The 25174-nt window shown below is 35.7% G+C and overlaps 3 protein-coding genes across 4 annotated transcripts; 1 reads left to right on the top strand and 2 right to left on the bottom strand.

Moving 5' to 3' along the window:
• Positions 1 to 1852: 1852 nt before the first annotated feature.
• Mad (Mothers against dpp) lies at positions 1853 to 11768 on the bottom strand. The gene is made up of 3 exons (XM_053756307.1): positions 11287 to 11768; positions 8780 to 8941; positions 1853 to 8666 (listed from the first exon to the last, which is right to left on the bottom strand). Exons 1-3 carry the CDS (start codon positions 11392 to 11394, stop codon positions 7665 to 7667), a joined length of 1272 nt encoding a protein of 423 aa, XP_053612282.1. The 5' UTR covers positions 11395 to 11768; the 3' UTR covers positions 1853 to 7664.
• A 368-nt stretch (positions 11769 to 12136) lies between these two features.
• Positions 12137 to 19261, top strand: Stip1 (Stress induced phosphoprotein 1). The gene is made up of 7 exons (XM_053756305.2): positions 12137 to 12321; positions 12403 to 12852; positions 13981 to 14443; positions 14890 to 15090; positions 16044 to 16240; positions 16994 to 17119; positions 17676 to 19261. The coding sequence occupies exons 1-7, from the start codon at positions 12313 to 12315 to the stop codon at positions 17853 to 17855; spliced, it is 1626 nt and encodes a 541-aa protein (XP_053612280.1). The 5' UTR covers positions 12137 to 12312; the 3' UTR covers positions 17856 to 19261.
• Positions 19262 to 19507: 246 nt separating this feature from the next.
• Trf (TBP-related factor) lies at positions 19508 to 23378 on the bottom strand. Of its 2 annotated transcripts, XM_053757238.2 has the most exons (6): positions 22809 to 23378; positions 22437 to 22583; positions 21753 to 21849; positions 21375 to 21573; positions 21078 to 21135; positions 19508 to 20914 (listed from the first exon to the last, which is right to left on the bottom strand). In XM_053757238.2, exons 1-6 carry the CDS (start codon positions 23105 to 23107, stop codon positions 20908 to 20910), a joined length of 807 nt encoding a protein of 268 aa, XP_053613213.1. In that variant the 5' UTR covers positions 23108 to 23378; the 3' UTR covers positions 19508 to 20907. The 2 variants fall into 2 exon arrangements, with proteins under 2 accessions (XP_053613213.1, XP_053613212.1); XM_053757237.2 differs by lacking the exon at positions 21078 to 21135 and having other exon boundaries at positions 22809 to 23377.
• Positions 23379 to 25174: the final 1796 nt, after the last annotated feature.

Genomic DNA, 25174 nt, shown 5'->3' with positions numbered 1-25174 from the left:
TTTGTTATTAAGATTTTAAATGATTTAAATATTGAAGTAAAGGATTTTAAAATTTTTGAAGAAAATCAAAGCACTATCAAATCTGTTCAAACTTATGATCAAAGAAAACTGAAGCATTTAGAAATTAAATATAATTTTATAAAACAAAAGGTTGAGCAAGGTTTTGTTAAAGTTGAATATATAAGTACTAATAACCAATTAGCTGATATTTTTACTAAGCCTGTTAGTAAGTTTTGTTTAAAAGAATTTGTTGTTAAGTTAGGAATTTTAAATGTGATGTCTGAGGAAGAGTGTTGAGTATAAGTAAGTTAGTGGACAGCCACCACATTTAAAGGTTATATTCTATTATATTATATTGTTTATGGTTATCTCATAGAGTGACATTGTTGTTGTGAAAAATGGTTTAAATTTGTAAGACGTTAAAATGTAGCTGATAGAAATAAAAGAGAAATAAAATGATTTAATATAAAGGAACTTTAATTAATTGAGGCATTCAGATCTACAAAGCCAATATTTTTGTTTTAAGGTTATAAAATAGCAACGTTGAATTAGTATTCTATTGTACCTACTTAGTTAGAGGCAATACAAGTTTCGAATTTAAGTACTTACATGTTAATCAAAATAACGAAGGCTCTTCAAAATCCACTATCCTGCTAATAATATAAACGCAAAAGTTTCTGTGTATGTTTGTATTCTACTGTACGGATTGTTATGAAATTTGGTAAGTACACGGGTAGAATATAACCTGGTATAACACATAGGGTACTTTTTATCCCAAAATTCCCACGCGAGCGAAGCCCCGGGGCGCAGTTAGTTACATATATATTTATGGGGGCTCTGGGCTCTGACGCTCAACGGCTGGGAACTGGGAAAAGGGTTAGATAGAGATAGATAGATGCCTGATTGCTTGATAAATCTGCCTGAAGTTATTTGCCACTTGTGAAACGCTGTTAATAAGTTGTAGACTATCAAAAACTTTGTCAAACAGGACCTAAACAGACGTTTACTCATGTAATGTATCCAATAAGATTATTGGATACAATCCAGTCAATACAATTATATGATCAATGACTTACATAACTGATTTTCACCGGGACGGCCGTGACTCCACATTGGTATGCTAGCTCGATACAAATTGCATATTATTACAGCTGTTGTCACATCCTTTGGTAAAGGCTGTTTGCGTTTGCCAAGTGGCGGCGATAGTTGTGCAAATAATCTCGTTTTGTCGATGGAAAACCGGGACGTGGACTTTTTCTGCGACTCGTGTTGCCAGTTTCTTATTATATTATTAAATAATATCTACAAGACAATAGTACCCAAGTAGCGGAGGTCACAGGTAGCGGATCGAGAACAGCCACCAGATATGGTGGTTAGCTACAAATACACTGAACAATGGTTCAGTGTAAAGCAGTGCAGGCGAAGGCCTGCGTGAATTTCCCACAGGGATAGTATATTTTCCGGGATAAAAGGTCCCTATGTCCTTCTCCATACTTCAAACTATATGTGTCCAAAATTTCAAGAAGATTGGTTGAGTAAATAGAGCTTGAAGAGGTAATAAACAAACTTACTTTCGCATTTATAATATTAGGAAGTTAGGATTAGAAGTAAGAATTCCCTGACCATACTAACAGCGTTACTAAGGACGTGGCGGCAAGTCCGGCGAGCTACTTACCTATAAAATACCACAAATGTCAACAGCGTTTGCGACATGGCGACCAAAGACCGCCATCAAATCTTTTCCTAGTGGCAACACTAGCACTGGCAGAGAGCCAAAGGACAATTTTCCCGTCACGGTATCTATTAGTTGTTTGAGCCAAGAGTCATAATAAAACGTAAATTAAAGCAATACTATCAATAAAAGAACTTTATTGACTAAACGGAGAGAAAACATAGGTACATACACTAAAACTTACAGTAACAATATCATCTACATACGACACTTTGTACAAATGTAGTTCAACCGACATCGCGACACATCTCACAGGGCGGTACATGCTCATCTACACAATTCGGTGCTGCGTAATCCTTACACATTATAAAATGAAGACCCTCTTTTACGTCTGTCTGTATGAGTTTATCGTACACATAATTAGGCGTTTAGAATTATTACAAAAAAGGCGAATGTATGTCAATTCTTTCAAAAGTTATCCGTAAATCTTGATGTGTTTTCATCAAATTCTCACAATTTATACGAGACCATAGACACAAAAGAAAAATAAATACATTTTTTCGATGTCTATGCTCAAGACAATAATACAAAACCAAATTGTGTAGTCGAAACCATCTTAGAACAAAACAACAATCACTTCACACGCAAGCCACGCGTACACCTATAAACACTTCCATATACAATACATAATCTTAACAACATTGTTCAGAATATATGCTTTATACATGTTGTAGTTACATTTATTTTTAAGGCATTTAGACATTTACCTACTCACAAAAAAATTTATAAAATAATTTTCTCCCAAATAATAACATTATTTTCTTTGTTACAATTTGTAAAAAAAGACAAACAATAATTGCTTGCGGAGCATCATGCGTATGTGCTGTGTTCATATAAAACACTAGATGTTGCCCGGAGCTTCGTTCCCGTGGGAATTTTGAGATAAAATATAACCTATAGCAATCTTGGATAATGTACCATTCCAATGGTGAAATAATTTTAAAAATCATCAAAGTGAGTTTATATGTTGAATCTCCGAAACTACCGAACCGATTTCAAAAATTCTTTCACCATTAGAAAGGTGCATTATCCAAGATTGCTTATAGGCTATATTTTGTCTCAAAATTCCCACGGGAGCGAAGCCCCGGGCAACATCTAGTGATTCTGAATAATGGCGTATGCCGAAAATCAAATGTAACTATAACGAACCTTAAAGTTAACATGGCATAAGCATAAAAATAGTTTAAATTGCGTGTAGATTATTTTAAACCAATTACTGTCCAGTCAAAATACAAAACAACAATAAATGAATATTGCAAGCGCAATAAGAGCTCTCGTTCCATTTTCTTATATGTATTTTTTCTCGGAATATACAATATGTGTGTATTTATTTGCTCATCTACTCACCGTCACACCCTGGTCTAATATCAAATTCTATGGATAACAACTATAATATAATCTATTGTCTGGTAGAGCGTCCGTGAAAGTGATTATTTTGCGAATTAGTTTAAAATAATCTTAATTTTAATAATTATATAAACTCTTAATGCATAGGTTTTAATAATGCTATATATTTACTACTAATACCCTGCCTGTATGTAGTATTGAGTATTTCAATGTAATAACATGTATACAATGTATGTAGGTTTCTATTAAATCATGAATTTAACGCAAAAACTTGACGTTTCTTTTTTTCTGACATTCTTGCACACAAGCTTGTGTAATCTTTTGGGTTTGGTTGGACCTATATAACGTACATGTTATAAAATATAGTATCGTCGCAAAATGTTCTAGACAAGACCAAATACGATTGCACATTCACCTTCACACGATGAGAGAACAGATTTATTTAATTTTAACAATCACACATATTATTATAAATTAGAAAGCGTATTTTTACTTCCAATATTTATTTTATCAAATTGGTCAACAATATGACGTCAAAATATACGATTATAATAATTATAATTATGTCACAGCCTGTCGAGAAAGTGAAGAATATAGTTTTATGACGAACTACCTTTTTTTGGCATTGCAATACCAAATAGACAAACACCTAGTGTTGCCAGCCAACGGGAGACAGCGCTTTTATATATTTTCTTCACTTTGATAGACTGTATACACGCTGGTATAAGATTTATACCTGTATAATATTATTCCTTAACATTAAATAGCATATTAAAACCTACGCATTTTATATTTAAATCATAAGGCATACGTTTGGTGCACATTACACTATTAGGCACGATTTTGTGGTCAAATAATACGATAAAAGGTGCAAAATCGTAAATACAATACTCTATTTGTGTAAAAAAGAAATTATTGAAGAACTAAGGCATTTCTCGTTCGATTACAAAAGGCACTGAATACGTAGTACTCACAAAAATAAACATTTTTTTTAATTACAACTTTTACATTGTATAATAATGCGTGTCTGCGTAGATGTTATTATTTTAAATATTTCGCTATTATATTTTTAAATACAACAGCAATTACGAGGCAAATCACAATATCTGCCATATTGATTTACATTGAGACAAGAATGAAGAATTTGCAATTGTTACAAATATATTTATACAATTAGTAAATAGTAAAAACGGTTCATATAAGCGTTGGCATTTTTGTCAAAACCACGCAGACTCTGGACGGTATTATATTAAAAATATAGGCACATGCAAGGGGCCATACAAAATTGTATAGTTGTGTAAATATTCATATATGTTGTATTTAATTAACAGCAGTTGGTAGACAGAATCAAATCTTGCTAAAGTAATTTAATGACTATGCTCTAAAATCATAAAAAAATATATATTGGTTTGATTTTTTTTTTGCTGTACAAGATCTGTTATTTGGTTCTATAATTTGTACAAATTTCGGGGAAAATCGCCTCGGATCCAAACTGAATATTTTGTTAGTGTATAATAAGATATTAAGTGCGTGTTTTATCACTGTCTAATAAAATATATTGTAAACCGACAGATAAAACTAACTGCCAAATGAATCTGTCTGAAGTAATTTGCCAGTTAGCCCTATCCAACACTCAATTAATTTTTTACTCAGTTATACTTAGTTACTCAGGTTTAAGACACTCTATCGGCAAGTTGTGAAACAGGTCCAGGTGGTATTTTAAACATTTTCCCCGTACAAAAATAAGAATACCGTTTCTATAACAATACTACTGCTATATCTGTTTTAGCATATTCAAGTTTTCATATATTCAATATATATTCGTATATATATATATATATCAATTGCACTATATAAGGCGATGGGCAGCAGTCACTCGTGCGAGGAACTAAATGATTCTTATACAATATTTTGAGATCAAATTCATCTTTTGTTCTGTACGTCGTCCCAATTTGGTACAATTTAAGACACAATCGATCGATTAAGTCGGCCAAATCTATCCTCGTAGATTCCGTAGTCAATCAATATATTAAAATAATAAAACGAATAGTTTTTAAGTTCTACAAAAATGTCGAAATACAAAAACTTTTTACATGAAAACAATTTATGCGATTTTCATGATGGCACGATTTAATTATAAGTAAAGGAAATCGGCACCAAATAATTATGCCATTAGCTCGTTTTTAATACTAATACAGAAAATAAACGAAAAACATTGTACAATCAACCAATTTTATAAAACATTTACTAAAGCGCGTCGGCGTCATCATTCGGTGCCTACAATTAGAGTACATTTATACTTATCATATAGATATATAAAACTAAACATAGTAAAAAGAACACATATTCTTATCTAAAAGGGTTTACCTTTGTAAAACTTATCATGCAAATATAACTTTCGCCGTTTGTCAACCGATTTTATAATGACAACTTTCTAGATTCAGAATTTACATCAAATTTGTTTTTCTCTCACGATTTTGGCTTTAAAATGCAGGAAAATAATTTATATTAACAATTCAAGACATTGTGTTAATATATCCCTGCTTAATATTGTTTAGTATTAACAATTGTAACTAATGATTAATATAATAAATGCGTCTGTCTGTCACGCTTTCACGGCTTAAACCGCTGAACCGATTTTGATGATATTTGGTGTGTAATACAATTAAAGACCCGAGTTCAAACATCTAGGCAATTTTTTTTTCAAATTTGTACACTCAGGACCAGAAATAGGGATGAAAGTTTGTATGATAAACGCAGTCAATACATTTTTGCCGTGAGCGGAAACATCTAATACACTCCATTATCATTAAATCACAAATTTTAAATTATTAAAAAATTGCATTCTCATGTAAGCATACAGCATATAGAACATATAGCATTATATATCTTTATATGTATGTATTGATACTATCATCAAATGCAAATTGAAATTGATAATCTTTGCTCAATTGAATTGTAATAAACAAAATCAAAATGTGTATCTTAATGACTTTTTATTTAGAAACTTATAGAATCGCCCATATATTTAGAAAGAAAAAAATCTTTATATACAAGGTTACTGGTATCAAACGCTAAACCTCCTAAAGACTACTTGGGGACATCAAAACAAGCAACTTTTAATCTATGACTTTTCCGTGAATCGTAGTTTTTTTTTTCATATAACAAAAAAACAATCTAATTTGCGATTGTACACATCTTAACACTATGTAATAGCCAAACAACACGAGACAGTACAGTAGCGTTATGTAGCGGAATCAAACATACAGTTAACGTTTTATAGAAACGACATTGATACTAAAAAACAGTTTTGTATTTACTACGTTTAGACAAAAGTCGTAGAACAAAAGATGTTAGTCTCTATGTACCTTATGCGTCTTTGGAAGGTTATGCGTTAGACCAGTAACCCTGTTTATGAAATCCTGTGAATGCGTAATATCTATAAATAAAATTATCCAATATACGCATTAATATTTTGGACATATGCCAAAAGATGGACAAGTTTGTGCAACAAAAAGTCCCAAACACATAAAATCTATTTACACCAGTTAAATTAACTTAATTTGTCATACATTCGCGAGTATAATTAATATTAAAATTATGTCTTTATAATAATTACAATAAACATCTTATTAACATGGATTTGAGCTGCATTCCAAATCAATGCTTGGTATTTAAAGAAAAAACAGCAAAACATACGTAATATTTATTTCAGACAGTTCGTAACGTATGCTGGGTATTTACCTATAGACTAAAATAAAAACAAATCGAGCAGCACACGCCCAGCAATCTTTAGTTTGTTACGTGTAACTTCTGATATGTGGCCGTACAAATCAAAAGAGACCTTATGGCGCCCGGCGCTTTCGCCATTATTGCCGTTGTTTTGTATTCGAACAGCGGCAATAAAGAGCTAAATGCCAGCCGCCATAAGGTCCCTTTTGATTTGGACGGCCACATAAATCACTTTAGTAATAAGCCAACGCGCGTCGATAGCCAAAATGACGCGAGCCTATTACAAATTTCCGTCCCTTTCAGGAGAAATCACACAAATCGCAGTTATGGGTAGAGGGAATATGTTACATATGAAAAACTTTTGTAATATGTACGACGCAATCCACAGTCTTAATATATGTTGTTTCAATATTAATGTATAATTATATTTATTGATTTAATTGAAACTGGTTGATAGGTCATTCGGTGGGAGATTACAATCTTTTTTTACTGTCAAAAATAAATATTTTTAAAATGCCAAGTACTTATATAAATTTGGAGGGTAAATTGTATGTTTTGCGGAGAAATATTGACGAAACGAAGTTAATTAACGATTGCAATAAGGAAATAAACGCATATTATTTCGTGATTGGGGACGTCAGCGCAAGCGCCAGACGGGCGACAGGTCCTATGTGATACATCACCCAATTCTCCGAAACCATAGCAATCTTTGTATGGCACAATATGCCATAGACAATTTCACAAAAGAAATCTAAGCAAAAAAATTCACTGAATTTATTGATTTACAAATGCAACACAATGAGATTGTACCATACCGTAATACAGACGGCGGGATACGTTTTGGCGGAAGCGGTTAAGAGACAGACGAAATAGCGTTGTGGGGCGAGCCCATCTGGGTCAGGACTTTATCCAACCACTGCAATGGACCGTGGAGATGGATTTCGATCCAACATGGCGTCGACGTCACATCCTGTCGATGATACTCCGCCCCCCAACCTTTGACGAACGACATTCTAATAGTACACATCTTTGTCAACTCATACACTGCTTCGAAACCATGATTCACGCTTTGAGAAAGCAACTGAGCGAACTCCCTGTTGTTGAAAATCTTCAGCGAACACCCCGGTGGTATCTTGCAGACCGTTGACGGGTGGAAGCCGTGGTGGTGATTGCAATTTCGGCTCTGGACAAATATCGCCGCGTCTGACAAGCATTCGGCGTACACTTCGCCCCCCACGTAATACAAATGCACCCCTTTTCCTATGTGACGTCGCGTGTTCTCTATTGTAGAATTCCTATTGACATTACTCAGTTGTCCTAGACAGAATCTGTCGCTATTATTCGACGGATCTGTGAATCCATCCACGACCACCGAATGGGAGTTGCAATGGAAAATTTCACCGACTCTACAATTTAACTCGTAATACGCCACAGAAGCCCAATACAAGGGTTCTTGGTAAGAAACCGGAGCTACTTCTCCGGGGGGCTCGGAGTCGTCCTCGGAGGGCGAGTAGGCGGGGGGCGGAGTCCCGGGCAGCTCGGCGGCGGCCGCGGCCGGCGGGAACCCCGCGCCCGAGTACGACACGTTGTGCGGCATCGCCGGCTCCGCCGCTCTCTGGAACGGCAGCAGAGAATGGCCAGGGGCGAACTCAGAGTGCCTGGGAACCAGGACTGGTGGGAGTACGGGGCTTTCCACTCGTTTGTAGTGGTACGGGTTGATGCAGACCTCTTTTTGTTTGGCGCTGAATGGGTACTGGCAGATTTCCAAGGGTTTCAGCTCGTGGTGGCTCTGGAGGTCGGGCCACCGCCACACGCGGCAGTAGATGACGTGCGGCAGGCCTTTGCGATGTGATACCTGGAAAGGATAAATTATCAATATCATAAATCCGTACTCCCAGCTGATATTACGAGAGAGAGATTGGTTAATAGAGAATAACATTTATAAAGAGATTAGCTATGATTGTTTACCTGTAACCTTCCGTCCAAGGAGCGCGGTATCGTAACACATTTTGACGGAGTCCCGGGACACGACAGCGCTCGCTCCAACTCCTCAATGGCGCCTTTCCGTTTCTTCAGTTTCTTCACAAGACTGTCCACCGCCTTCTCCGCCCATTTCTCTTCTTCATCACCCTGAAGTTCAATATTCAAGGATTAATAGACGGCATTGTTACAAATTTCTAAATTGGTTGCAAAAAACATTTTTCACGTGAGGGCATTTGCGGGCAATAGTTAGAAGTCTGCATATAAATTGAAGAACTACTTAATTCAAAATGGTAGTAGATTTCGTTTATATAATAAAAAAATTAATGACAATCACATATACATAAACTTGATAAACAAATGTTTTATTCACAAAAATTTAAGTTTAATTTATTATATAACTAGCTCCCTACTAACGTAAATATAACATTTACAAAAAAGACAACACATAGGTACTATAAACAAACAAGAAATAGACCTATAAACAAAAATCGTAAGTAGGTACACAACATCTATACCTATTTAAAAAAACATCTTCCCACTCTACCTATCACCAATACAAACAATATAAAAAAGATCCATTTCACAATACCCATTATTATTTATGTATGACTCAGTTATTCACTCACTATTTCCAAGAATGACTCATAAAAAAAATCATATGCTATTTGAAATGCTGTTTGATTCTATATTTTACTCATAAGATTTTACTTTCTGGATATTGTGGATTAGATAAGATATAGGAATTTTCTTTTACTTTAATCAACTAACTAAAGACCTCTCTACAGTCTCCAAAAACATTGCCTTCATTTCAAAAATTTAAGAATTTTGAGGCGATACAACATCCAGTTGCTCGCCCCCAGATTTTAGGCAGCCGCTGCTTTATGGGTGGTTGAAATGGTTCCAGAATGTGAGAACCAATCACCCATCTAATGCTTGCACTGGTGTCCAGGGAAAAGGCTACTACAACAGGGCAGCTTCCATTATACTCATCTTTAGCCTGATAACAGATCTGCTAAAAGTTCATGACTAAGAAACTCTACAACAGAGACCTCATACTTTGTATGCACAGAAGCAAAATAGTCTACTGTGAAAGGAAAACCATAGACATGTCAAGTCTATAGTCTTTTGTTTCATGATTGTAAATACATAAAATTAATCAAATTACGATATAGTTGATATCCATCTGTGAATTATTATAAAACTGACTGTTAATTAATAATATCTATGCTGCCTGATATGGAAACATCAGCTGCAGAAAGGTACATGGCTATTATTCAATACATAAATAAATAAAAAGTTGAAGTGTTGAAGTGTTAGTACAGTCAACAATATGTAATGACACTCTAAATAGGTAACTATGCAATTAATTCAAGTAGGTTAATATGGTAATATCATAAATTGCAAATAAAATATATCTTCTTCTTCTTGACCTTATCCCACTCATGTGGGGTCGGCTACCACTACTCAAATTAAAACTTACACATACTGTAATAAATTTTGGCTTAAATTTTTCAACTGGCCGCCTGCCTGACGTCAACCCTCCTTGGGAATGCTATTGTTTGTTTTGCCTCTTTTATGACCAGTCGCCACCCAACGTCAACCCTCCTTGGGAATGCTGTTGTTGCACTGCATGGTAGTACTTTTGTCCCTTAGTCACCTTTTACGACATCCACGGGAAGACTTGGAGTGGTCCTATTCCAAGCCGGAACCACATGGTACCCGGAACCACACGGTTAAATAAAATAAATAATAAATGCAAATAAATTTTGACGACCTCGGTGGCGCAGTGGTAAAGTTCTTGCCACTGAACCGAGAGGTCCAGAGGTCCTCGGGTTGGGTCATGATGGAAAATGATCTTTTTCTGATTGGCCCGGGTCTTGGATGTTTATCTATTTGTTATAAAATATAGTATCATTGAGTTAGTATCCCATAACACAAGTCTCGAACTTACTTTGGGGCTAGCTCAATCTGTGTGATTTGTCCTAATATAAAAAAATATATATGTGCATGTACAATGCTAACTAGCATTGTAGCAATATTAGCTAAATTTTGAGATAAAAAGTATCTACACTGTGCTTTTTCATGTTATTATTGTTCTTATGTAGAAAATCTCATCAAAATAGTATATTATATATAGGTACCAACAAGTTTTGCTGGTTCTTTTTTTCTAGGACGAAAGGGTTTTTTTTTTATATTTCTTTATTTATGTTACAATATTTTATATGAAAAATACAAGTACTACCAACAAAAACCTATATAGGTTTTTACATGGTAAGGCTAGTCACTACTCATTACAAATTAGGTAGCCAGGTAGGTACTGTATTTCGATGTTCTCTTAACTATTATGTATGGGAATATTACGAAAATTATGGTAATATTTCGTGAAAAAATTAACGAATTCACTTTAGCATTTATAATATTTTGGATTGAGATAAAAGTACATATTGATAAAGTTTATGACTTATTATTAAATGCCATATCAGAAAATATACCTGTTTCCAGCCCAGTAATTTCTTCACAGCTGGACTTGTAAAGGAAAACAAGCTGTTGAGGCTCGACATAGGTCCACTGCTAGACGATTCTCCATCATCGGTGTCCATGGCTACCAAACTATGAGTCACCAGAAAGCGCGGGTTAACACGCTAGCAAGGGGTAATTATACCACGGAAATCCTCAATCAGCCATCGATCACTATCACTTGGTATTCCCCACAAGTCCCAGAGCGACAGCAAAATAAGCGTGACACAAGCGTCCATCCGTTCCGCAAAACACAATGCAAAATTACTCCAAAACAAATTGTAGGTTTAGTTCCACTGCCGCCAATGATTTAACGAGAGAAATAGTCCACACTACGAGAATTCACATTATTCATGAAATTTGCCGATAAAAACTGTTGAAATTAATTTAACACTTGTCAAACAGCACTGCACGCAAAAGACGACATTTTTCATTCAAGTTTTAATTTTTTTTTTTCACAGTACAGACAGACAAGCAAGACAGCAGGCTAGGCCAATGGCCAGGCCAGCAGACAGACATTTAGTGTTGCCATTGCCAATTCTGACTTTAATTTCACTTAACGAAACGTTTCGATTTATAATAACAACGTATGAAATTTTAAAACTAGATTTGAAAAAATAATACAATTTGTAGGATATTTTCAAGGAACAACTCCTTTTCTAATTGGCCACTAAGTCACTTTTTCTCGAAGCTAAAGAGATCAAATTTTGGTATACTAAATATCATTGTATTTTTATAGTCGAGAATTTTCTATACCAATACAAACATATATATAACGGAATGACATAAATACCGCTCGCGTTTTGGCGAGAAAATTCTCGAATTTGAAGTGTCATTGTCATTCACGAAGATCTATGAAAGGCATCGGCTTGTGTAAATTTAATCTTGTCTACGAAAGAAAGCATTGACTGCATTGAAATACTAGAAAACAAGAAAGTGCTTACCTGTTTCATACTATATTGTGCGTGTTAATATAATTTTGAATATCAATAGTATTTAAAATGGATCAGGTAAGAGGTTATACTGTACTTATCTTCTTTCGATTTTAATTTATTGTAAAAATGTGCCTTAAAATTAATACATAATTTTAGGTGAACCAGTTAAAGGAGAAGGGTAATGCCGCGTTAGCCTCAGGTAATTACTATGAGGCAATTAAACAATACACTGAAGCGATTGCCATAGATCCCACAAACCACGTTTTATTCAGTAATCGTTCAGCGGCTTACGCTAAAGCTGGTGATTACGCTGCAGCATTGGAGGACGCGAACAAAACAGTTTCTCTCAACCCTACATGGAGTAAGGGGTATTCCAGAAAGGGCAGTGCCTTGGCCTATCTTGGCCGCTTTGATGAGGCTATTGAAGCTTATGATAAGGGTTTGGAACTCGATCCAGGGAATCAGCAATTAGCAGCAGGGTTAGCGGAAGTTAGGAAGCATGAGGTGGAATCTAGAGTTAATTCGCAGATGTTTATCGATAAATTAAAGGCAAATGCAGAGACAAGAGAATGGTTGAAAGATCCTGAGTATGTGAAAATGGTTGAGGTAAGTTTATAATAATTTTTATAGTATGCCCCTGTAATGGGATTTGCGATCCATCCCATGTTTACTTTTTCTTTATACAATATTTAAGAAATTTTAGCATAGGTATTGTGTTAAATGTGAATAGATATAATTCACTATTAATATTTTTCCATTAAGATCTTCATTCTTTTTCAATTTTAATGTATACTAATGAATTTTGGGCTAAATCAGCATTTCTGTTAAATTTTCAACACGGGGTGGCAATAGCTTGCCCTTTATTTTTATTTTATTGCCTTTCTTCGCTCCCCTTTATTGGTGGAGAAAAGGAAGGAAACGTTTCCAGTGTAAGTGCCAGTTGTGGGCACTCAATATATCAGTAGGCATATATTTAAAAAAAAATTCAACACGCTAAACAACTCTGTCATTTAAAATGAGTGAGAAATAAGTCTTATTGTTTCATCTTTGTAGTCAAACTATATAAATTTATATTGTATGTAATGTCAAAGGTGATTCATTGATATACAGAGTAGTACTTTGTGTATCAATGAATCAAATACTTACCTACTTACATTCACTGGACTGAACTAAAATCTGAGTCTACCTGTTATGATTCTGTAGATAGTTTGCTCAACCAATTTTGATGAAATATGGTAGTTGCCATCAAGTCAAAGCAAATACTTAATATATATATATTAATTTTGACACATGAAATTATTAATTTTGACACATGAAATTATTAATTTTGACACATGAAATATGTGTCAAAATTAATAATTATATGGGTATTGTAAGACAGTGGGAGTAAGTAATGTCACAAATCTTGAAGTCTAAAAGTGTTTCAATTATACTTAAGTGGGAACTAAAAATACTAAATCTTACTAAAAAGAAAAGTGACATTTGATTATTGTGCTTTCTTATGTAAATGCATTTATATATTTTATTCTATACCCAGACAATAAGACAAAACTTTAGATGCATTATATGGTTTAAAACCCAGATTCAAACATAGCTTACCTTCACAAATCCACTAGTGGAAGTTTGTTGTATTTTCTACATATTGCCGCATGCAGATCTGGAGCTAGAGCTAGCTTTATATAAAATTTCTGTATGAAGAAGTTGGTGAAAAGTTAATAAATATTTTTTTTTTAGCAATTAGCTAAGAATCCTCTAGACATCCAAAACTTCGAGATGAAAATGAATGACAAACGATTCAGAACAACACTCAATGTGATGTTAGGCTTCGACTTTGGTAATGCCATGGACGTAGACCCTCCGACTCCAGAGAATAAGTCCACGCCACCCCCACCCCCTAAGGAAGAGCCTCCAAAACCTACATATGAAGACTTACCGGAAAACCGTCGACTAGCATTACAGGAGAAGGACCGTGGAAATGACTTTTACAAGAAAAAGGACTTCGAAAATGCTCTCATACATTACCGCAAAGCAATAGAACATGATTCCACGGATATAACTTTCTACACAAACATAGCTGCAGTATATTTCGAACAAAAAGAGTATGAGAAATGTATCAAGGAGTGTGAAAAAGCAATTGAAATCGGTAGAGAAAATAGAGCTGATTTTAAATTAATAGCTAAGGCATTTACTAGGATTGGTGAGTTTTTTTCTACTCGATACAAGTGCCAATTTGCATAATTGTCATTATACACAAGGAAAAAACTGCATGCATAAACTCGACCCTATCTCTAGAGGTTGGTTCTGCTAAGGCCACATGCATACAGACACATTTTGTGCTGTACAGCATATTTCCCTGCCTGATTAAAAATAAAAGTAATTGATTTCGATCAACAAACTCTATTAGATTTTATGATGTACACTACACACTAACTGAGACAGTGGTACATGAAGATTACGTAGTTTGTATAGTATGTTTTATTTACCGCAATGAAAAACCAGTAATGTATGCCGATTCCGCCAAATTTTTCGAACTGTTTGGCGATAGTGTACGAGTTCCTAGATTGATAGTCCGTATCAGAAGGACAACATAGTAAAATGAATTAGTGTGTGATTTCTTTATGGAATTAATAATATTCCTTTTAGGCAATGCATATAAGAAAATGGAGCAATGGAAGCTAGCAAAAACGTACTTTGAGAAGTCTATGTCAGAGCACCGTACGCCCGAGATCAAGACACTGCTCAGTGAGGTTGAACGGAAAATCGTCGAGGAGGAGAAGAAAGCATACATTGATCCCGTTAAGGCTGAACAGGAGAAAGAACTGGGCAATGAATATTTTAAGAAAGGTAAGCTTTATATGGATAGGTCGTTGGAGGATAGAGGGGTCTTATTTCAGGGCGGAAGCACACTCCCAATTTATGTATTCTTAAAGAAAAGATTCTTGACTCAACAGACAAGGAAACACAAGTCTACTTATAATGGTTCTGTTATTATTTTACCTTTTAACCCTAAAATTAGCATGGCCCGATTATGTTAGTCAACGGATCAATGCAGAACTGTATGGAGTTTCGACGTGCATTGATATATGTGAACGTCAAAAAATATTTGTAACACTGAAAAATTTGTAAACCCTATTTGTTATTCCAGGTTATATATTCTACCCGTGTACCAAATTTTATAACAATCGGTCCAGTAGATTTTGCGTGAAAGAGACATACAGAACAAACATACACACAAACTCACAAACTTTCGCATTTAATATTAGTAGGATTATACACCTTTCCACAGGATCAAACAACTGGTAAAAATCCTTCCGATAGCTTTTCGAGTTTCTGGCGTTCATACAGACGCTACCTATCACGTCTGTATGTTCTCAATAATATATAACCCCACATTTACACACAGCCCACTGCCGCTTCTCCTGCCGCTGCCGGAAATATTTCCCTAAATATTTCAAAGATCGCAAAGATTAACTAACATCGTATCATACGTATACAGGTAGATCGAGGCTTATAAGTTCCTACTTTTATGTAAATAATAAATAAATAAATATATTAGGACAAAAAACACAGATTGAGCTAGCCCCAAAGTAAGTTCGAGACTTGTGTTATAGGATACTAACTCAACGACACTATATTTTATAACAAATACATATATAGATAGACATCCAAGACCCGGGCCAATCAGAAAAAGATCATTTTCCATCATGATCCGATCGGGGATCGAACCCGGGACCTCTCGGTTCAAGCACTTTACCACTGCGCCACCGATGTCGGCATAACATAAGGATAATTTGCAGGCGACTACAGCACGGCGGTGAAACACTACACGGAAGCGATCAAACGCAACCCGGACGAGCCGAAGCTGTACTCGAACCGGGCCGCGTGCTACACGAAGCTGGCCGCCTTCGACCTCGGTCTCAAGGACTGCGACCAGTGCTGCAGCCTCGACCCCAAGTTCATCAAGGGCTGGATCCGGAAGGGCAAGATTCTCCAGGTATAAAATATTTTATAGAAGTTCAAAATTCAAAATATTCAATTTAGGATGATATATAATACATCACTTATTGACGTCAAAAGTCTAACTGCCGACTTCCAAAGAGCAGGTGAAGAAGAAGCGGCGCCACAAACTTCACCCCAGCCTTTTCTCCAAGGACGTACAATTACTATAAGTAATTAAATCACTGCTGTATTTTATATTGAGATCATGATAGAACACACCTGCAGCAACACCTTTTTCCGTCTTTGAGCCATCAGTGTATACTCTCACTTTGTTAGCCCCTGAGCTATCCGAAGCTTCCTCATGTAATTGTATCTTGTATTTATTATCAAATATGAACTGTTTGCCGAATCTGTCATTTATGGAGCCCATGAGGTCTGGCCGCATCTAGGGCCAATGACAGAATACGTGTGTGTGGTGAGTAGGTGTTCCTTTGCCAAAGACCCAGGGTATGTAGTCTCATGGTGGCCACCTGTGCCTCCTGTTTTATATGTAGGTGTCTTTGATGTCAAGGATGACCTCTAAAGCTGCAGTGGAGGATGTCCTCATGCGTCCGCTGATGGCTAGGCAGGCTGTCCTTTGAAATTTCTGCAGTTTATCTTGCAATGTTACTAGTGTGGTCCTGTGCCACCAGACTAGCGCCCCATAGGTGACTGCGGGGCGTATGACCGTTATATATAGCCATTTCATGATCTATGGGTTTATGCCCCAAGTTTTGCCGCGTGTGTAAATGTGTTTCGTTGCGTCCAGGGTATGCAGCAGCAATCGAAGGCCCTGTCAGCGTACCAGAAGGCGCTGGAGCTGGACCCCAGCAACGCTGAGGCGCTGGAGGGCTACCGCGCCTGCTCCACGCAACTCAACTCCAATCCTGAAGAGGTGAGATGATATTCTTATATACATAAACTAGAGGCCGGTCCCGGCTTCGCTCGAATAAAAACGACTTTTTTTTTTTACAACCTCTGTGGCCTAATGGTCATCATGCTGAACTGCTACACTGGAGATCCCGGGTTCGATCCCCGGTCAGGTCAAGGATGGAAAATGATATTTTTCCAGAATCAGAACAAACATATATACATACCGTACACACATCCTCATTTATAATGTTATATGTAAAGAATTAGTTATCTGAGAGCAAAGTGCGTGTTGCCTTTCACTTCTCACCATCGAATCGATTCGAAGTGAGACGTAGCGAACCAATCACATTGCGGTATGGTTGACGTTGCGTCACAATGGCACACAGTGATCGGTTAGCTGCGTCTCAACTGCGACTCAACTCGACGTTGAGATGTAAATATCAAAGTCGCACTACGCACACTGATACGTAAATTTAGCCATGTAGGTGGGTGAATCTCCGAGCGTTTCGACAGTACAGATTAATGAGTTTAAAGTCGGATAGTAAAACTTTTAATTTATAATTGTGCACTGGCCGCAGGTGCGCAAGCGCGCCATGTCGGACCCGGAGGTGCAGCAGATCCTGCGCGACCCGGCCATGCGCTGCATCCTGGAGCAGATGCAGCTCGACCCGCACGCGCTGCAGGACCATCTGCGCAACCCCGACATCGCCGCCAAGATACAGAAGTTGCTCGAGTACGGCCTCATCGCCATCCACTAGGCGCTGTGCCTCCCGTCACTTGAAACGACATCGCTGCTACACTATGCCTGGAGACGATCGAACTGAAGACAGGAGTACCGACACCGTGAAAGAATATGATAGTGAATGCCGTGAAATTGAACTAATATTCCACTTGCAAAACCGACATTGCTGTCAAGATATGGAATATGGACTCATCACATAGACCAAGTTAATGCTGATTTAGTCTTAAACTCTGAAGATATACTGAAACCGAGTTATTAACTGAGAAACCGAATAATCACTGAAAAAAAAACTAACTCGAAGTCAAACACACTAAAAAAAACTTCTGAAACTGAAAACTGGTCTTCTAAACTATACAAAACTGAATTATCCCACTATGTACCCGGTTTGTGTTTGAAAATCCTCCAGAAATACACAATTTATGGTCATATTACTAGAATTTTAAACCCCAAAAAGTATATGGTGTAACAATATGAAGAAATATATTACAGAATCTTCTGGAATCCAGCCACGTCACTATATACTAGTGTAATTTATGAATTGTTATATAAAGTGGTGTTTAGTATAATAATTATGCTCAGTCTTATGGTATTCCACTCGCCCAACCCTTCGTTCAATATTATTGCTATCCTGCATACAATTTGGTACCTAAGAAGAAATAGCGATAATAACATGAGATTTAGTGCTGACTATAATTTGAGCTTTCCCTAAAGTTGCATTCCCATTACGAATACTCACGTGCAGCAAAAACAAAGAAAATGCTTGAAACTCTTATTATTTCATACATTCGTAGCATTATGAAGTATATATTAAATGTTAGTTCTATTTATATTAAGCGCTGATTTATTTTAGTCCCCTAGTTTACCCGTGCCTTAGGAAGTAACCATGAAATTCATTGAGAAAACTAAGAATGTCTCAACTGAAACGCTACTTACGATTTTTTTAAAATATTATGTGCTAAATATATAAGTCCAGTTTTGTCAAGTCTCCAGTTACAAATAAATAAATAAATGTGCATTACAAAAAAAAAAAAAAATGTTCATGTGCTTATTTTAGATAGTGAGCCTAGTGGAGAATTATGTTTTTCAGTAAGGTGTGGGTTTTTGAACCCTCATTCCAAAGTACAGTGTACTGTATAGTTTTAATAGACTTGAGTCTTTTATTACTGAGACTTTATTCTGGAGTCTGGCGAGAGAGTCTTTTATTACTGAGACTTTATTCTGGAGTCTGGCGAGACTTTTTTTTAATAAAGGCTCAAATTTTACCAACACTAATGCTGTGTTATGTGCGACAAACTCATAGCACTTTACCCTACTTGGTTTAAGGTTTATTTTAAATTAGCAAACTTATATGTATTACTGCCATGGAATTTTACATTAGTTTTTTGTAATTTATTCAATAAATAAATATTGTAGGCAGTTTTATTTGGTGTTTTTTTTTAATGTTATGATTTTATTTTATTCCCTTTTTGTACCCGTGTACTATAACCCACTAAAGCGTTCCAAAGTACAACTTTTAGAGCCATGTCCCATTGCTACGTTGTGTACCGTTTCGACGACGCAGCATGTAGCGGCTCCGTTGTTTGTCTATAGGTTTTGACATTGACATACGTTGATGTACGTTGAAACTAAATTATAATAAGGTTCCATTCATAATGAAAGTAAAGTATGTAATGCTATCATTAATTTATTAATTTTCGAACATAAATATAATTATTCATTATAATAGTAAAAATATGTGACGTGTTCAAGGCCTCTAAAGATAGCATACAGCCCTGGTTATGTACTAGACACAAATATAAGTAGGTACAGTACAACATAACAAAATCTAGCTCAATTGAAATATTGCAACCTTACAGTGAAAATAATATTCATTCTAAACAGGGTTACGTATAATACCGGCTGCACATTATTGCGGGAAAATTCGCCGTACTTGAACGGATTCGGCATACATTGCTGGTTTTTCATTACGGTAAATAAAAACGAAACGCAACGTTCGGCGATGGTATGATGTTCGCCGAACTTTTCAGTATACATTGCTGGTATTTCATTGCGGTAAATGTTTTCATTTTTACGCAATGTTCACATATTCGTATTGGCATCTGTTGGTTCGGCGATAGTGTGTTAGAATTCCGTTTTAAATTGAAATCGAAATCGAAATTTGTCATATGAATGAAAAATATTTTTAAGTTTTTATCGTCCTGTCGTGACATGCATGTGTGCGTACGTCTAAACCAATAGTTATTTTAATGCCAACTGTAAAATCTTGTAATGTTACTGTGTTTTACAAATAACCCTGTAAATATTATACCATCTAACACTGGTATAATTATTAATATTAAAATTAAACTAGGTCACCAGAAAACATTCAACAAAAACATCATACACAAAACTTTGATATTTACATGCTGTGAACAGCATTTAAGTTTTCTCTAGCAACAATGGCAGATATAACAATATAGAATAAAAACCTTGCCGCGAACCACGTCGGAGTTTTTGGTGAGTGTATGTGTTTTCCACCAGGCACGGAAAATATGATTGATGAAAGCATAAATGTGCAGTGAAACAATATTTTTGTTGATTGTGTAGGGAAAACTAGGGTTTAAGCTAAATAAAAAAATAAATATAATTTAATTGTCTGTCATTCTGCTGATTTAAAATGATTTTTACATATCTGTATGGTGGAAAATTATGCATTATACTCGGTCTATGTCAATGAACAACCATTCTATAAATTCACAAATAAATATTATTACTAAACCCTGTCTGTTTAGACACTTAAAAGTCCAGTTTGACTTGACACTTCAAAAAAATATTTGCACATTATGTAGGTACTTTAATAATTCTATAATTAATTTGTAATGCACAGTGAATTTGATTTTTGAATTGCGTATTTCAATAAAAAAAATTACGAATGTCAAAATTATGTAAATACCAAAAACAAATGGGCTATATATATTGGCAATGTATCGCTGAATAAACCAGAGGAAATGGGTATTTGTTAACTTTTCCTATAGCTTCTCAGTATTGGATATATGATGTCCAGAGCTTCATGTAAATCATTTCTCGTTTTACCACCTGAAAATATACAATATATTGTGAATGGTACACAGACATTGTGGTGGTCTGAAAACACACTGAGTCAGTTTGGTATATAAACTCTGTGGGATTCGTATCTGATCTTTTGATCATAGTCTTATATGGCCTAATTAATAAAACTAAATCTAATATTATTACTAGCCTTGTAATAGGCTCCTTCCTTTTCTTTTCTTCCCCAACCATATCTGTACTAGGCCATCCTTATAGGAAGAAAGAAAATTACGTATTATTTTATTGGATGTGATCATTGTTCATATCTCTGATCCAAATGATCTTTGGCCATCCACTGCAAGATTCGATCATCCAAGATTTGATCATCAGACTAGCAACATTTTGACTTTTTACAAGCTTTTAGTTATAAAATAACTAAAAGCTTACAAGCTTTTAGTTATTTAAAAGTCAAAATGTTGCCGGTATTTAAAAAAGCAGGAATTCTCACCTGTAAAAACAATCTTTCCATTGACAAATATCAAGAGCACAACCCTTGGCCGTACCATCCTGTAGACCAGGCCGGGGAATAGTTCTGGTTCGTATGAAGAGAACTGTCCGTGCGCTTGCTGTAGAGCTTCCAATCTGATTGGGAACCTCAGGTCTGCTGTGGCTATGAAGTTCTGTATCTTGAAATCCATAAACTTCGCCTGTAATGAAAAAATTAAATTTCATACAAAGATCATAACCTAATAATTCAAACTTCTATATTTTTTGGTTAATGATTTTATGCACACACCAGTCTCCCACTCTCCTTTTACAGGTCTCCTGGAACAGATTTGTTTTCAAATACGTAGAAACTTTGTACTAGTTTCACATATACACTTACAGGGAATCCAAGCTTCTGTATGATTCTGGCAAATTTTCTGGCAGCTACATAAGAATCATGCTCATTTCTTGCACCAGTGCAGACGATTTTCCCCGAGCTGTAATCAGGAATAGTAAAATTAATTACTTCAATCTTGAGTTGAGTCATTCACCCACTTTTGGGCAAAGGCCTGTGTCAAAAAAATCTGATTCATAAGGAAACTTTAACCAACTTACCATCCGATTATGATTTGTCAGGTTTCTGACTATTTAATGGATGAATGAATCTTTTCTCAGGACTCCTTGGGCATTCGTTAGATGTGCCAATCCTACTTATATTTAATTTCAAAGTAAACTCCTTAGGGTGAGGTCAGGCCATGTTCCGGTAAACAAGTTCTTATGATGCGCAAGACTTAGTCAGATATGTGTACTGTTTGTAACAAGAAGGAAGACTTGATACATGTCCTGCTGGAATTTGGTCGATATTCATCCCTAAGCAATAGATTTGTGTGAATGGATTGCTGAACATAGTGTTGAGCAGTCCATTATCACAGGTGGCTAAATCCATTTATATCTTGTGGACAAGCAATTATGACAGCTAGATAAGTTTATATTAGAGATCCCCCATGAGGCTGACATAGTCATGCAAAGTGCACTGAAGCTTCAAAAATTTAGAAAAAAAAAAAAGTATACTCTTTGTACTAACCGAAACACAAGTGCCGTAGCTCGAGGCTCCAAAATTTTCATCACAACACCTCCGAACCTGGCTGGATTGTATTCTGAAAATCGTGTTCTACAGTATATGTCCAGAAGTTTCAGCTCACAGCCCAGATTTACAGTAGACACACAGTTTCTGAAAAAAGATACGTCCCGATTACAAAAACACTCTTACGCATTAACATAACAGTGTGAATATAAAACTTACAAATAGGAAAATAATTTGTATAAAGGTAAGTAATACTTAGGTATTATGTCTTTTTTAAAGTTTCATGGCTCCATCATTCGCCATGATTGTTTAGCAAAAAATTCTGGTTGAAATTGACAAAACTGTCAAATAAAATACAAATAGTTTACTTACTGCAATTTTATGTTGTTTTCAGTTGGTTTTGTCCTACCAGTCATCGGAGTCAATGCAGTCATAGCACTGTGGGGATTTACTGCTACTGGGGTGTAAACTGAACTGTTTGTAGGAGTAAGAGCCACATCTCCAGTAATGCGGGAGTGAGACGGAGCAACAGCGTGAGTAGGTGTCGAGAAGACACTAGTTTCCATTGCAGTATGAGGAGTTGGTGTTTGAACAATAATATTGTTAGAAATCACACTAGAACTCAACTCAGGAGCAGTTTTATCATATCCTTGCACTTCGTGAGATCCCATTTTGAGGAATGAATATAAAAAATTGTATTTCTTAAAAAATTATGTACACATATTGTACAAAATAATAGTTCAGATTTCCACTGGTCTCCCCTAGGTTTACGATTAAATTGTATAACTGCAGTTACATAGTTCACAGTTCTAATAGGTTTTTAAGTAAATTTTACAATAAATTATTATAGTTACAATAATTAGTTTATTTACACATCTTTTTACTTTACACGCACAAGCCACAAACAAAAACCACAAGATTAGATGGAACAGTGAACTGAACACACTGTCACACTTACTTACACCTGACATTGACAGCCATGCATTTGTTTTTCTTTAAAATTACGACAAGTAGTAGGTAGGCACTCCGCGAAATACTACTGTATACTTACCATGCGACGGACGAGTGTAAATTCCGCCTAATCCAGCTAATTTCAAACAAAGTGACAAATAGGTTTTCTTCAATGTACTCGTAAGTATGAGTTTATGTCTTGGATGTTTGATGACATATATATGTTATAAAATATAGTATCGTTGAGTTAGTATCCCTTAACACAAGTCTTGAACTTACTTTGGGGCTAGCTCAATCTGTGTGATTTGTCCTAATATATTTATTTAATAATATTTATTTATGTTTGTTTGTGCTCATATTAAAGATTATTCTTTTCTGTTCTGACCACACGTACGTGGCCATACCAACGGAAACCCCAGGAGTACCTGGAGTTTGTCTACAATGTTACGGATATGAAGACAGCAGTTATTGCACGTGCTCCTCACACGATCGACCGGTGGGAGCCCACTTAACATCCTTGGGAATGCCATTATTTCTTAACAGGCTATGTATCCCTTAGCCGTCTCGCTTCGGTGTGTTGTTCACAAGTCCGATTCGCACTTGACCAGATTTTTTAAAAAGGGCGCCACGTCAGTATATAATTATGTTCTTATATCTGTGGCCACTATGTAAAATCTATGCCGCCGTGGTCCGAACATTCGTAGATCGGGCACATATAACGAAACGGCTTACAAATATAAGGTTTCTTTAGATTGTATTTCGGTCACGTGTTCTATAATTTCATGGTACGTATATGTAAAACGTAGACATATTGATTAGGTATGTAAGTACCCATATAATTCTTATTTTTAATAAGTTTAAATCATTATGTGTGTATGATTTAAAGTTAAAGCTGAAAATAAACGAAATCCTTACATATTATAAAACAAAGCCCACTGCCGCGTATGTATGTCTGTTCGCGATAAACTCCAAAACTGATGCATCGACTTTCGTGAGATTTTCACCAATAAATAACGTGATTCCCGCGGAAGGTTTAGATGTATAATTTTTATTATGTTTTCACTCGTGCGAAGCCGGGACGGGCCGCTAGTTAAGTATTTATACCTAAATACTTATATGTGGCCGTCCAAATCAATAGGGACCTTATGGCGGCTGGCATTTAGGTTTTGATTGAAAACAACGACAATAATGACGTAAGTGCCGGGCGCCATAAGGTCTCTTTTGATTTGGACGGCCACATGTGTAGGTATAATTATTTTTAACTAACTGATGCCCGCGACTTCGTTCGAGTGGCCGAACAATTTTTGATAAGGAGTCAAAATTATTAGAGAAATGTAACCGTACAGACAAAGCGTAACGATACCTATATACAGAAGATGCTCATACGACTGAAATATACCTAATAATATACTTCCTATAGTTTAGCTGGACTATTACTATGACTCTTCTTCTGGTGTTCCAGATCTTCGATTTTTATACATAAACAGGAAATGCTCATCAGGCTGAAAAACTTTTGTTAAGGCGTCATTTCAATATTTCCTGTAGTTTAGCTGTGCCATCATTGTTCTCCATCAGGTGTTCCAGTTTACAAAATAATGTATACCCTATATTTTGCCCAGGCATAGCTATGTAACAAATTAATTAATTAAAAAAAAACTTTTAAAAAACGCTTTTATTTAAATGTTCCAAAAAGAAGAAAATAAAATTTTCCTTTAAAATTTTAACTATCAACTTATAACCTCATTATACACAATTTATACGAGCAAAAAAGATTGTCGCGAGGTTTA

Source organism: Plodia interpunctella, chromosome 16, assembly GCF_027563975.2.
Source record: "Plodia interpunctella isolate USDA-ARS_2022_Savannah chromosome 16, ilPloInte3.2, whole genome shotgun sequence".
NCBI classification, from domain to species: domain Eukaryota; kingdom Metazoa; phylum Arthropoda; class Insecta; order Lepidoptera; family Pyralidae; genus Plodia; species Plodia interpunctella.
Note: the sequence above shows the minus strand (reverse complement) of the source record. Positions and strands in the feature narration are given on the sequence as shown.